This window comes from Eubalaena glacialis, chromosome 12 (genome assembly GCF_028564815.1).
Source record: "Eubalaena glacialis isolate mEubGla1 chromosome 12, mEubGla1.1.hap2.+ XY, whole genome shotgun sequence".
NCBI lineage: Eukaryota > Metazoa > Chordata > Mammalia > Artiodactyla > Balaenidae > Eubalaena > Eubalaena glacialis.
Genome location: NC_083727.1, coordinates 19,326,393 through 19,341,934, shown reverse-complemented (window position 1 = coordinate 19,341,934; position 15,542 = coordinate 19,326,393). Strand labels below are relative to the sequence as shown.

The window sequence follows — 15,542 nt, the reverse complement described above, 5'->3', positions numbered from 1 at the left end:
CTGCTAACAGTCAGTTCTAATGAGCCAACTTTGGGTCTTACATAACTCAAAATTTGTGCTGTGTCACCAGCGTTGTTTACTTCAGCTGACTTTTTTTTAATCAAGACTTTCTCAATGAGGGAAGCATTGCATTGATTTACATTCTCTCACAAGCTCCTTAACTTAGGTAACTACTTCAGAATGTTTTCCTGATGCTGGCAGTTGCAGCATCAGAACATTCCATTATATAAAACATAAACTGTCAACCACATTTCTTGACAAAATAATTCTTCATAATTTTATAAAATTTAGAGCTACTTGTGTTTCTCAGCCATAAAGCTAAAAGAGAAATTTTTTTTAAATTAATTTATTTTATTTTTGGCTGTGTTGAGTCTTCGTTGCTGCGCGCGGGCTTTAGTTGCGGCGAGGGGGGGCTACTCTTTGTTGCAGTGCGCGGGCTTCTCATTGCGGTGTCTTCTCTTGTTGCAGAGCATGGGCTCTAGGCGCACGGGCTTCAGTAATTGTGGCACGTGGACTCAGTAGTTGTGGCGCATGGGCTTAGTTGCTCCGCAGCATGTGGGATCTTCGCGGACCAGGGCTGGGACCTGTGTCCCCTGCATTGGCAGGCAGATTCTTAACCACTGTGCCACTAGGGAAGTCCCGCTAAAAGAGAATTTAAATCAGAGCAGAGATTTCTTTCTTCAAATCTTTATCATTTTCAAACTGCACATATACTAAAAGAACTGCCACAAAAAGCAATATCTGCACATTCATCAACTTACAGTGAAAGAATGCTTTGCCAGCTTTATTTATTCAGTGAGTTGGTTTTCCATATCATTAGGCAGTTTTGGAAATCATCCAGCTATGATGGCATCAGAAAGTAGTACTTGAGTTACCGTTTTACCAAAATCACTGAACATTTCTAAGTAAATACCTCTAACGTAGTCCTTCATAATGTCTTGTCAACTGTATATATATTTAATTCTTAGCAATCGCAAATGCCACTTCATATAAAACCCATGAAACACTAATGTTTATATGTAGAATATTGAACACATGCTTTTATCGGCTTTTAATTCAATGCTTTTTCTTTCAAATGATTCTTTTGGTTTAAAATTTTAATCCTTTATGTTTTGTGTATACAGTAGTCCCTCTTTATCCATGGGGGATACATTACAAGACCCCCAGTGGATGCCTGAAACTGCAAATATTACTGACTCCTATATATACTATGTTTTTTTCTATACATACATATCTATGATAAAGTTTAATTTATAAATTAGGCACAGTAAGAGATTAACAGCAAAAACTAACAATATACTGTAATAAACGTTAGGTGAATGTGTTGTCTTTCTTTCTTTCAAAATATCTTATTGTACAAATGTATTGCTTTTTACATCTTAACTAAGCACTTTTCATACACTGTGGTTGTAACTTTTGCAGTTTGAGGTGTAATAGCAAAACTATCAAAAATTTCTTTTTTCTTCTTCACAATTTCATGGAAAGAAGATTTGTTCTTACTGTAGATCTTAGCAACTTCAGCATACAATTTTTTTCTTTCCTTATTAAGTTGAGAACTTTTCACTTAAAGAAAACATCTTACTCCTTCCCTTTGACATATCGCAATTACCAACATCACCACTCTTGCACTTTGAGGCCATTAATAATTAAAATGATACTTGAACACAAGTAATACCTCAACAGTCAATCTGATAACTGAGACGATATGGCTACTAAGTGACTAACAGGTGGGATATCCTGCAAAAAGGTTGACTCACACCTTGGGCTGGATGGAGCTGGACCTCAAGCGATTTCATCATGCTACTCAGAACAGCATGCAATTTGAAACTTATAAATTGTTTATTTCTGGAATTTTTCATTTAGTGTTTTCAGACCACGGTTGACTGTGGGTAACTGAAACAGAGGAAAGCAAAACTGTGGAAAAGGGTGGCAGGGCTACTACAAATGACTAATACATTTTGATGATTTCATGAATTCATTAACTAAAACAGCCCCACAGATAATACACTATGGTTTCAGCACTTCACCATCAATTAGGGATAAATTCAATATATAAACCAACATATTTTCAGGTAAATTTCATTGGGACTCTTTTTGCCCTATTTCTATGGAATCATTTCCACATTCAAATACTATTGCCACAGTCAGCAAATTGTATCTTGTCTTGTAAAAAAAAAAAAAAAAAGTCTGGTGAAGCTTGTGCTGCCACATATAATTGGAGTTAAAGTAAATAATGAAAATTTTATTTCTCTGCTATAGAAAGTAATGTTATATGATAAATTATAAAACAGTCTTGATTAAAATTTAATGTGATTGTAAAAACAAATTGATAAAAATAAGTGCTTATATATTCTCAGATATTTATATAATTTGGGGTTGTATTTGGCAAAGTAACCGTAAAAGCTCGCACAGTGTAACTGAGTTCTACTGCATATGACTGTGGATAGGCTTGAGGCATGGGCAATTCACCATATGAATTGGAAAACAAAGTGGTTAAACCCTGTTTATTCAAATACATGAGTCCACCAGTCATGTTCTTAGGTCTTGCAACAATGTCTAACTGCTGTAGGTTTTTCTAAATGCTTCCTCTCAGTTTCTCCTCATCAACTGGTAAAAAATAGATCATGACTGGCACCAATCTTTGGACCACACTGTGAGCAGCACTTTTGTAGAGACGTCTCTCCTACGTGTCGATACAGCTCAGTACATTGGTTGGATCATGAGAAGATTGATGATAAAGAACTGTTATGTCTAGTAAGACTTCATCATGCCCTACATACTGTGATAAGTGTTTTATATGGATTTTCTAGTTTAATTCTCACACAACTCTTAAGAAGTTGATAACCATTTCCATTCCCATTTTATAGGTGGAGAAACAGAGGCTTAGAAAGTTTAACTAACCAATTCCTATTTCATATTGTCTCTTCAGGTTAATTGAATGAGAGACAAAATGGGGTGCTACCTTGGCAGTAGAATTTGAAGGAATTCAAAAGACCTACTTGTCCACAAGTAATTCCGCATTGGCCCACCCTTCTTTCACACTGGCTTGAAATTGTAACTGATACATGAGAAATGGTCTGTAGACGGTTTAGGAGGGGCCTCCACATTTGCATGGCTGTGTGCAATGTTTATCAGTAGTTGCCCTACATTTCTGCTAGGAGAGGAGGATAATTACAAGTCTCCGGGTGGCAGATGATTCCAGGCTCAGGATGCCAGAGGTGGGTTAGGGTTTAGGGGTCAGGAGCAGATGGAAAGTAAGGAAACCTGATCTGACCTTGATCTTTACATGGAGCTTCAGCTCCTTGAGAATTAATTCCCTTCATTCTTCCTCTTTTGTCTTTTGATACCTTCCCATTCTCTCCCCAGCCTCCGTTTTCCACTGAAACAGAGTAGCTTTAGAAGTAAGGCTTCTGTTTGAATTCTATAATAATTCCAGATGTATAGGACAATAAAAGGTGACTCCATCCCCTCATCCTCTCTTGTGTTTTTCAGTAGGCTGAGTGACCTCTAAATGCCTGTCCTAGATAATTAAATAAAGAGACCTACATTTTGTGTTAGTTCTACATTCATGGTGAATTGGCAGTAACTAATTTTAAAATTAAATATAAACTAATTGTGACCACTACCCCAATTCCTGATTCATCAACACTGCCACTGTGCCTTCATAATACAATGTTATTAGCCTGTGTGTGTGCATGTGTGTGTGCACATGTCTATGCGTTTGTTTCTACAGTTTCTGCCTCGGAATTCTAGAACCAAAGAATCTTCACAAGTACTTACACTCTAGGTACTTTCTAGAAAAACCCTTCTAAAACAAATCTAATTGTGTCATATTCCTGCTGAAAATCTGAGTAGTTTCTTACCACCATAAAAATGAAATCCAAAACCCTTAACAAGGATGTTAAGGTTCTTCCAGATCTCACCCCTGCTTGTCCTATCTTTCCTTACCTTGCACACTCTACGTAAACTGAAAGCCTTGCTGTTGTTTCAAAGCTTTGTTCCCTCCTTAGCTGGTCTCTCTCCCATCTCCCTCTTTACCTGTGCAACTTCAACTACTCCTTTAAGTTTCATCCTAGATGTTATTTCCCCTTGGGCAAAATCTCCCTTGGCATGACTCCTTTGCCCCATCTCTATGCTTCTGTAGCCTGTCTTCCTTTTCTTTCAGGGATTGCAGCTCTGTGGCTATTGTGTATTCAGCGGCCAGACTATCCCACCCCTGTAATTGCCTTGATGGCAAGGGCCTTGCCTCTACTTTTGAGCAATGTATCAAAGCAGTAAGCAAATGCTTAACTCATATAAGACTCTTAGTGAATGAGCGTTGAATGAATAAAGCCAGTCTCAATTATTATTGAAAAAGCTGCCATTACCTCCAAAATATTTCTCATAATTGGCATCACTTGACTTAAATTACATTATCCTACATTTCTTCAACCTTTGTAAATATAGTTAGCATTTAAATTTATGTAATGTTGTGCTTGTTTACATATGTTTTTGAAAATATTGTTTTTATTATGCTTTTCTTCTGTCCCTGGTTATATGGTAAACTTTGGATTATTTTTAAAGAATTATAGTTTTATTATCAGGTATACACAATCACTTGACTTCATTACACAAATCAAATTGCTTTACTCTCTAGACTGTAATTATTTTAATTGAATGTAAATAGGATTTTCTAAAATGTTTTTGTACAATTTTTTAAATGAATACTATTGCATTTCTTTTTTTTTTACTATCAATTAGCTTATTAAATTATTTTAACTGATATAATGCAAAATAACACTCCTGAAGCTCCTGTCAAGTTGTAATAGGTAGAATGAGAAATAATATTCCCTTGTTGTTAATATCAGAATTTATTGAGTGGAAGAAATCTTATTATTATAAGTTTGGATTGTGAAATTTCACAGGACTAGAGCCATGCTTTTGTGGGAAGTGAAGAAAAATCTTGTGAAAGAATAGTTGTATAAAAATGTTGAGGGGGGATAGGAAATAAGGAGTCTTGTATATTTGTGAGGAATACTTAAGACATGTAGCTTCCTGTTAAATGTTCCCGCCATTTATTCACATTATGCAGTTTCATATCCAGACCCCAGATAGAAAATGAACTCAAAATTGGGAGACAGATGGAGCAGCAGAGGCTGCTAGAGGCTGTGAATGTGCCTCAGAAGAGCTCAGCCCTGCCTAAGGCTGATCAGCCCCCAGCCCGGCAGGATTCACTCCAGACACTTGGGGTGAGCAGATGCCTGCAGGTCATCTCTGCTCGAGCACAGTCTACACCACCACCGCCACTACCACCACCACCCTACCACCATCAACAGGGAAAGAAAAAACCTATACCAGGTATCAGGAGAGCTGCTGGCTCTCCGTTCCCAAGTGTGCTTCACAGAGAATTCACCAGAACAATATCCTTGTAAAAAATCCCAATACTATAACTAAAGAGCGAAAATCTTTCAAAATCCTCAAATATATACATTTGACAAGTGGTATATAGAAGAAATGATTAAAATATATACAAACCAGGAGTTGCTTTATGATTGTTTTTCTGTGACTTTTGATTTGTTATCATTCCCTTATACCTCACCTGTGATAGATTTAAGATCTCATACAAAACTTTAGCAATTAACACTTCAAGATATATTCACCGACTAATCCTAGTTGAATATTTTCTCTATCACATCTCAATTGTCCCTGATTTTATAACCTCTTGGATCTAACACCAACTCTAATTTCTAGAAGGGAGTCATCTATGGTGAGGAGGGAAGGGCTTTGACCAATGGCAAAGGGGATTTAGGGCTTCACCCCACTAAACCATATGACTTCAAGTTGTCTATATTCATAGACAAGGGTTTACTCCTATGATGCGCTCCTTTGTGTTGGTTGCAAAAGGGCAGGAGGTCACACTTTCTCTGCTTCCAGCACTGACACATGATACTCGCTTTTATAAACTTAATGATTTTTCTAAAAAATGCAAATAAACACTAGGGAAGACATTTCATACACTTTTAAAAATTGTGGGTTTCTTGTTCAGACTATACACACACATAAAAGTCTCACATAATATTAAACCTTGGGGAGAAACACACTTCAAGCCTAACAACGTCAAAAAGTAATTATTTCCTTCAAGTTATGTCATCTTGATTTTAAATATATACTCATAGGCAGAATTTCTTGAAAGCCTAACTGGTTTTATTTTTACCCTCCTTTTCAACATGACATGAACTATAGCTCTCATCTTCAAACTGCTATAGATGTAGTTGTGATATAAATGTGAATAAATCCAAACAAACTAGTTCTAACCAGACTGAGGATATAGAAAGATAAATGAGTGGGCTTTTTTTTTTCTTTTAACCAGTTTGATCGGCCATCATGTTCAGTGATGGTGAGTAGAGGACTTGTCCCCCAAAATACTCAGGTCATTTACCACCAGAGAGCAGAGCTGAATGACCTCATTAAGTAATAGCCTTACAACACTTTGAGGATCTCCTGTAGTCCTTAGGCTAAGAGTTCCTAGGGTGGAATTTTGCCCACATCCCCATCTCCTGCTAACTTCTCTCTGTGCTCCCATGAACAGACACTCTAAATTCTTTGAATGAGCCTTGTTCTTTCCTATAAGTTAGATAATCTATCAGGAATTTTCTTTACCAATCCCTCCTCCTGTCTGGACCTGACTAATGCCTACTCATCCTTTGAGTCTCAGCTCAGACATCACTTTCTTAGGAAAACCATTCCTAATCACACCTTTCTTCACCCACACTCACATACATACACACAAGACTAAGTTAGACCCAAACCCCTCCTTCCCATAGTTTTGGTCACTTCTCCTTCTTTACCTCCACAGTGTTTGAAATTCTTGTTTAACATCTGTTTTCCCACAAGTCTGTAACACTAGGGGGAAGAGAATAATATTTCTCATTCTGAACTGAATCCTGAGCATAGCAGAGCACCTGGTACATAGTAGGTGCTAGGTAAATGCAGAAGGAAGGAAGGAAGGAAAGAAGGGAGGGAGGGAGGGAAGAGGGAGGAAAGAGAGAAAAGAAAGATCCATGCAAAATATTAAAATTTATATTCTAGCAGATTTAGAAGAAGCATATAGATATTCTCTGGTCTGGCTGGTTAGACTACACCTTACCTCAAAATTCCTTTAGTTCTGGATCATATTAAGTCAACTTACCTTCTGTATTTGATCTGTTGAAAATGTAGCTCCTGTGTGGTTCACTGGGAAGATTCTGGAATGAAATTATACCAATTAGCTCAGCTAAGTGGAGGACACATTTATCTAAATTGGTCTCAGGTAACAAGGAGAGGAATGAGCTATGGTCTGTCATATGTGTTTGGCCCAGCTCCCTGCTCTGTGAGAAGCAAGTGATAAAACACTTTCTCTGGCAGAGTCTGAATGGTTGTGTTCCAGAAACTGCAGGGCTACATGCAGGGCTACCTCTACCTACTCTGTGGGTAGAGGAATAGATCCACTCCTTGATCAAGGCACTCTTAATGTTCTCCAAAGCTTGACTAGAATTTAGGCAAATTTCTTCCTTACTTTGGGCCCCAAGAATTCCCTCTTCTTAGAGCATTTACTTTTTTTTTTTTTAACATCTTTATTGGAGTATAATTGCTTTACAATGGTGTGTTAGTTTCTGCTTTATAACAAAGTGAATCAATTATACATATACATATGTTCCCATATCTCTTCCCTCTTGCATCTCCCTCCCTCCCACCCTCCCTATCCCACCCTTCTAGGTGGTCACAAAGCACCGAGCTGATCTCCCTGTGCTATGCGGCTGCTTCCCACTAGCTATCTATTTTACATTTGGTAGTGTATATATGTCCATGTCACTCTCTCACTTTGTCACAGCTTTTTACTTTTAAAGGCATGCCAGTGTCAATTCTTTCTCTGCCCCTTTGAAATGTAAAATTTCTCCCAGCCTCTTGCTAGTTTTACAACAGAGAAATTTTTTTCTCAGGCGCCTGGGAGCCATCCCTTTAAAATATGATCGTGAAGAGTGATAGCAGACTCCTATCGCCCAGTTTCTGTGGGAAGGTGGGAGCCTAATTTAGATAAATGACAATTATCAAACACAGATGGTTTAATCACATTGACCATGCTCCACTCAGTGTCAGCCAGCACTTCCTCACTAGCTTATCCTAGCACTTCCACCTTTTGTTTCAGCAGAATTGAGTTCAGTATCTTTGGCCTATTGAAATAGTCTTGAATAAAGTCTTCTTTGCCTCTTTAACTCTGTCTGGTGCAATTTTTCTTTGACCCCCTCTTGGGAAGGGATCATAGCCACTCACATGAGGTTGGGCCTAGCTCATACATACACTTGAATTAAACTGGAGATATATCCCTCATGGCAGATGTGAATGTTCTAGAAAGTGAACAAACTTAAAAAATTTGAACCTACAAATGAAATGTCAGTGAACTGCCATTTAGTGAGCAGGAGGATTATTTTTTATTCTGGGGAGTCAGATTGTTTTCTTTTAATGCTGTTATTTTGAAATAACATTAGGAAAAAAAAAAAAGCATCTGGTCATTTCTAAGAGATGCAAATTTGAACAATGTCCAGGAACAAAATCTGTGATTGTCGTGTTTCTAAGCTAAATCAATTTTCTACACTATATAATGCAGCTCGTATAATGGTCTTGATTGCAACCTTGAAACCTTGCCTAGCTCTTATTGAGAAGGTCCTGAGTACCTGGGTTTTATTTTCTTCGGGTTTGGAGAACAACCGATGGGCTTTGTGGTCTAGTTGTAAAGAGTAATGGGCTTGGGAGCCAGACTGCCTGGATCTGTATCCAGGATCCACCAGGACTCAGCTATTTGCTGAACATCTGACTCAGTAAAAATGAGTAATGCAGAATCTGGTGACTAGTAAATGCTCAATAAATGTTAGTTCTTGTAATTGTTGCTGTCATCATCTTCATCATCACTTTCACTACTGTGAAAAACAAACAAGACATTATGATTCTATAATTTTCTATTCTCCACAAAAATAAAAAAAAAGTCATTGATAGATAACAATGTTGGCTTAAAATAGACTTTAAGTCTTGCTGAATTGCTTCATTCATGCAAAACTCATAGCTCTATTTGTGAGACTTTTGTCTTTCTCTCTCCCCACCCCAATCCCTGCATTTTTTAGTGATGGCTGGGCAGACAGAGATGAAGTCATTGAAGGTTATGAGGTGGAAGCCAACGGGGGAATCACGATAAAGCTGCAGTCTCCAGAGGTCAGGTCCTTTGATGATTATTTCCTGAAACTGAGGCTGGACACTAATACGCGGAATCCCTGGTTCCCTGAGTTCTGGCAACATCGGTTCCAGTGCCGCCTACCAGGGCACATTCTGGAAAATCCCAACTTTAAAAGAATCTGCACAGGTAACTCGTGTTTACAACATCACAACTCAGATTTTGGTCACCTCTTCCAGTTTGTTCAGTAAGTATAGAAAGTGCCAAGACTGGAGATACAAGAACTAACTTGCCAACTTAATTTATAAAATAGCTAAAATGAGGAGGGAGTGTGTATTGCCCCAAGGATTCATGTTTCTATATTCTGGAAACATGGAGACTGCTTTGGTCTCTGGTGGGACAAGTTATAAGAAAAGATAGATAAAGGAAAAGGAAACTGAGAATTCAGGTATTTAGTATTCAGGCCAGAGGGAAGAGATTGTATTGCACGCATGCTTAGGAGACGCTAACCGCAGACATAAGTAAGCAGCACTGGTTTGATCCCTTTTTCTTCTTTAGGACTTGCTTTGATATAAAAGTCAGCAGAAGATAAGATGTCACCTAGGGGCACACCACCAACATGGCTGTATAGGGGCACAAGCAACAAGAAGGGACAGATACTTCCCATGCACTACTCCCTAGAGGCATGCCAAAGAAGGGTAGCGCATTGTTAAAGGTCTTTCAGGGCTTGATGAACTCCACAGGATGTCTCCCTTCTCCCTGCCACCAGGAGCTACCAGAGCATTAAAGACTCTATCCATGACCAAATTTGTATTGTAGCACAGTGATGTGACACATATTTCCTATAACTAGGCTGAGAAGATTTTATTCAGAAATGTCTAGACCCCATTCATTCACACAGCACATACAAAGCACTGAATACACCCCTCCCCCCAAAAAAAGGACAGAAAGGTGTATAATTCATGACTCTTGACCTAGAGAAACTTGTGGTCTCTTTGGGCAAATCAAAACAGATAGTACGCATGATATAGATAAATAACAACTGAAGACAATGAGTTTTTATAAGACAGGGTAAGAATAATGACAAAAACTATTTCTACTTTTAATAACATTCACATTTTGATATTAGAAAATTATTTTAAAATACCAAAATATTTAAATGCAGTGATTTGTGTCTAACTTGATAAAATTCAGCAGAATTCACTGGGAAACTGCTTGGTGTGAATCTATTTTCAATCAATCAAGGTTTTTAGAACTTCTTTGGTATGGCTTCTTGGGAGGCTAAGAGCTAGGAGAAGAGGAAAAGAGTTGCTGAACAGCTAACCACCTCTGTCACATATCTCTACTGACTTCTCTCAAATAATAGACCAATAGAGGTTAAGAATTCTAGTGGACCAGTAAGCCACCTAGTGCATTCTCCTTATTTGCAAAATGAAGACATTGAGGATAAAGGGGCAACATTTCCTTAGGTTCATTTAGTTAATGGCAGCAATGGGGTTAGAACACTCACCTCCTAAATACCACAATGCTTGACTACTTTGGACTTAGAATTTAGTAATAGATTGTCTTTTATTGTTTTCTAATGAATGTTGTTTTCTTAAACTGTAAGATCTTTGAAGATAGGGAGTTCTTATAACCCTCATAGAACCTGTACACCACTGATCTCTGGAATCTCAGTCATTTCTTATTAATGTATTGATCAGTTAATTTATGTTGCTGTCAATGAGTTTTACTTTATTTAAGGAAAAGTTAGGACTATTATTTTTCTAAATGAAATATATTTCACTGATTCAACGTTCAACAAAATTTATTGAGCACCTAGTATATGCAAGGCTTTATTCTAGGAGATGGAAATACAGCAGAAAACAAAAGAGGAAAAGAACTGTTTCAATAACCTTACATTTCAGTGCAGGGAAATAAATAGAACAAAAATAAATTAAGCAAAATATATTCTCATTTAAGTGATCATAAGAGCATGTTAAAAGAGAATGGCCAGAGAAAGCCTCACTGAGAAGGAGACATCTGATTAAAGATGTGAGAGTGAGCCAAGCAAACACCTGGGAAGGGCATTCCAAGCAGAGGAATAACAAATAAAAAGATGCACCGGCATGCCCGGCTTAGTGGGAGAACAGTAAGGAGCTCAGGCTGCCTGAAGCCAGTGAGTACATTGAATAGCAGGTGATAAGTCAGAGAGGCACACAGGGGAACAGGTCCTGCAGGACTTAACTGTCCCTTGTGAAAACTTTGGCTTTATTCTTAGTGAGATGGAAAGCCACTGGGAAGTTCGAGCACAGTAGAGACAGGATCAGCCTTACTTTTTCTGAACAGAATTACTCTTGCTGCAGTTTTTAAATTTTGACAAAAGGGGGAAAGTCAGAAGAAGGAAGCAGAGCAGTTAGGAGGTTGCTGTAATAATGTAGGTGAGAGTGTGGTGGATTGGGGCATGGTTGTGGCAAGCAAGATGGAGAGAGGTGATTGAATTCTGAGGATATTTTGAATGAGAGCTGAGGGGATTTGCTGATAGAATTGTGAAAAATGACTCTGGTCTGAGCAACTGAAAAGATGGTGTCGCCATTGACTGAGATGAGGAAGACTCCAGGAAAAGCAGGTTAGGGAAAGATCAGGAGCTAAATTTCAGATGAGTTAAGTTTGAGGTGCCTGTTAGTGATGCAACTATATATGTCACTTTGATACTGTGTTTCATTAGTAGAGTTCAGAATATTACTTTTTAAACATGTTTGGATGTCTTTATTTAAGGATTTCCAGGAAAATATCTTGAGACCTGAGCTTTCAAAACAAAAGTTAGAATTCTGCAGCCATGTACAATAATACTTTGGGTTTTCATTTGTCACAGTATATGCAAATGTCAAGGTTAAAATCTAAACTTGGTTAACATTCATAGCAGGAAAAAAAGATTGGCACATTCATGAATTGTTCTTATATTATGCTTGACTCTCAAAGCTATTTTTAAGAGCTTCTTATTTGATTATAAAATTTGATAAACGTTTTTATTTGCATTTCATTCTGGAGTCAAGTTCAGCAAATATTTCCCTTTGTTCTTAGTTCTAAGGAAGACAGAAGGCTTATTTAACTTCTCTACTTGGAACTAATTCATAAAAGTTATTCATCTTTTCTGCTGCAAAAATCCTAGAATTTTATGTCTGTGTGCATACATTCATGTAAACTAACTCTTCAGTTTTAGTCTGCGTAGGGAATTGGCTTCAATTTTATTGCAGATCAACATAAAATTTCACTTCATGTATCATTCTTATCTACTTGATATTCTTGAATATCAAATGAATTCTGTAGTCTTCTAATGAATATGCAGACACACTTATGAAAATTAATGTAAAGAAATAGAAGTAACCTTTCCGTACTATTCATAGCTACACTTTCTGACATTTATTTTTACCTCTTCTAATTGGGTCATTTTGGTGTTTTGCAGAGTTTTGATATTGCAGTTAGTTTCCATAGAAACCTTTATTGAGCTTAATTTCAGATGTCACTATTTAAATAAAGAGTTTACATGCTCTGGATTGTCAGTTTGAATATTAAAGGTCCTGAGCTCAGGCTGAATAATTTGGGAATCACTGTGGCTAATTAAAAAGTACTTCATGAAAAGTCTACATCACTGCTTAATTAGTTGAGTATATCAAGGGACTGGAGATGTGTTGGAAAAGCACTAACTAAAACATCAAAGTCTAACTTCTAAAAAATTAATCATTGTGAGATCGATTGGTTCAAGATGGCGGAGTAGAAGGACGTGCGCTCACTCCCTCTTGCAAGAGCACCAGAATCACAACTAACTGCTGAGCAGTCATCGACAGGAAGACACTGGAACTCACCAAAACAGACACCCCACATCCAAAGACAAAGGAGAGCCACAGTGAGAAGGCAGGAGGGGCGCAATCACAATAAGATCAAATCCCATAACTGCTGGGTGGGTGACTCACAAACTGGAGAACATTTATACCACAGAAGTCCACCCACTGGAGTGAAGGGTCTGAGCCCCACATCAGGCTTCCCAACGTGGGGGTCCAGCAACAGGAGGAGGAATTCCTAGAGAATCAGACTTTGAAGGCTAGTGGGATTTGATTGCGGGACTTCAACAGGACTGGGGAAAACGGAGACTCCACTCCTGGAGGGCACACACCAAATAGTGTGCACATCAGGACCCAGGGGAAGGAGCAGTGACCCCAGGGGAGACTGAACCAGACCTACCTGCTAGTGTTGGAGGGTCTCCTGCAGAGGCGGGGGGTGGCTGTGTCTCACTGTGAGGACAAGAACACTGGCAGCAGAAGTTCTGGGAAGTACTCCTTGGCGTGAGCCCTCCCATACTCCGCCATTAGCCCCACCAAAGAGCCCAGGTAAGCTCCAGTGTTGGGTTGCCTCAGGCGAAACAACCAACAGGAAGGGAACCCAGCCCCACCCATCAACAGACAATCGGATTAAAGTTTTACTGAGCTCTACCCACCAGAGCAACAACCAGCTCTACCCACCACCAGTCCCTCCCATCAGGAAGCTTGCAAAAGCCTCTTAGCCTCATCCACCAGAGGGCAGACAGCAGAAGCAAGAAGAACTACAATCCTGCAGCCTGTGGAACAAACACCACATTCACAGAAAGATAGACAAGATGAAAAGGCAGAGGGCTATAAGGAACAAGATAAAACCCCAGAAAAACAACTAAATGAAGTGGAGATAGGCAAACTTCCAGAAAAAGAATTCAGAATAATGATAGTGAAGATAACCCAGGACCTCGGAAAAAGAATGGAGGAAAAGATGGAGAAGATGCAAGAAATGTTTAACAAAGACCTAGAAGAATTAAAGAACAAACAAACAGAGATGAGTAATACAATAACTGAAATGAAAAATACACTAGAAGGAATCAATAGGAGAATAACTGAGGCAGAGGAATGGATAAGTGACCTGGAAGACAGAATGATGGAATTCACTGCTGTGGAACAGAATAAAGAAAAAAGAATGAAAAGAAATGAAGACAGCCTAAGAGACCTCTGGGACAAGATTAAATGCAAAAACATTCACATTACAGGGGTCCCAGAAGGAAAAGAGAGAGAGAAAGTACCTGAGAAAATATTGGAAGAGATTATAATCAAAAACTTCCCTAACATGGGAAAAGAAATAGCCACCCAAGTCCAGGAAGCGCAGACAGTCCCATACAGGATAAACCCAAGGAGAAACTCGCCGAGACACATAGTAATCAAATTGGCAAAAATTAAAGACAAAGAAAAATTACTGAAAGCAGCAAGGGAAAAACGGCAAATAACATACAGGGGAACTACCATAAGGTTAACAGCTGATTTCTCAGCAGAAACTCTACAAGCCACAAGGGAGTGACATGACATATTTAAAGTGATGAAAGGGAAGAACCTACAACCAAGATTACTCTACCCGTCAAGGAGCTCATTCAGATTTGATGGAGAAATCAAAAGCTTTACAGACAAGCAAAAGCTAAGAGAATTCAGCACCACCAAACCAGCTCTATAACAAACGCTAAAGGAACTTCTCTAAGTCGGAAACACAAGAGAAGAAAAGGAACTACAAAAACAAACCCAAAACAGTTAAGAAAATGGTAATAGGAACATACATATCAATAATTTCCTTACACGTGAATGGATTAATGCTCCAACCAAAAGACACAGGCTCGCTGAATGGATACAAAAACAAGACCCATATATTTGCTGTGCACAAGAGACCCACGTCAGACCTAGGGACACATACAGACTGAAAGTGAAGGGATGGAAAAAGATATTCCATGCAATTGGAAATCAAAAGAAAGCTGGAGTAGCAATACTCATATCAGATAAAATAGGCTTTAAAATAAAAAACGTTACAAGAGACAAGGAAGGACACTACATAATGATCAAGATATCAATCCAAGAAGAAGATATAATAATTATAAAGATATATGCACCCAAGATAGGAGCACCTCAATACATATGGCAACTGCTAACATCTATAAAAGAGGAAATCGACAGTAACACAATATAGTGGGGGACTTTAACACCTCACTTACACCAATGGACAGATTCATCCAAAAAGAAAATTAATAAGGAAACACAAGCTTTAAATGACACAAGAGACCAGATAGATTTAATTGACATTTATAGGACATTCCATCCAAAAACAGCAGATTACACTTTCTACTCAAGTACGCACGGAACATTCTCCAGGATAGATCACGTCTTGGATCACAAATTGAGCCTCAGTATATTTAAGAAAATTGAAATCATATCAAGCATCTTTTCTGACCACAACGCTATGAGATTAGAAATCAATTATAAGGAAAAAAACGTAAAAAACGCAAACACATGGAGGCTATACAATACGATACTAAATAACC

The 15,542-nt window shown here is 38.3% G+C and overlaps 1 protein-coding gene across 4 annotated transcripts in view; it reads left to right on the top strand.

Annotated features, from left to right (window-relative positions):
• GRM1 (glutamate metabotropic receptor 1) overlaps positions 1 to 15,542 on the top strand; it is a 371,761-nt gene that overhangs the window by 248,895 nt on the left and 107,324 nt on the right. For all 4 annotated transcript variants that reach the window (XM_061207052.1, XM_061207051.1, XM_061207053.1 and 1 more), the window contains exon 3: positions 9,135 to 9,370. In XM_061207052.1, the coding sequence (XP_061063035.1) occupies positions 9,135 to 9,370 (236 nt within the window). The remainder of the gene's footprint in view (positions 1 to 9,134; positions 9,371 to 15,542) is intronic.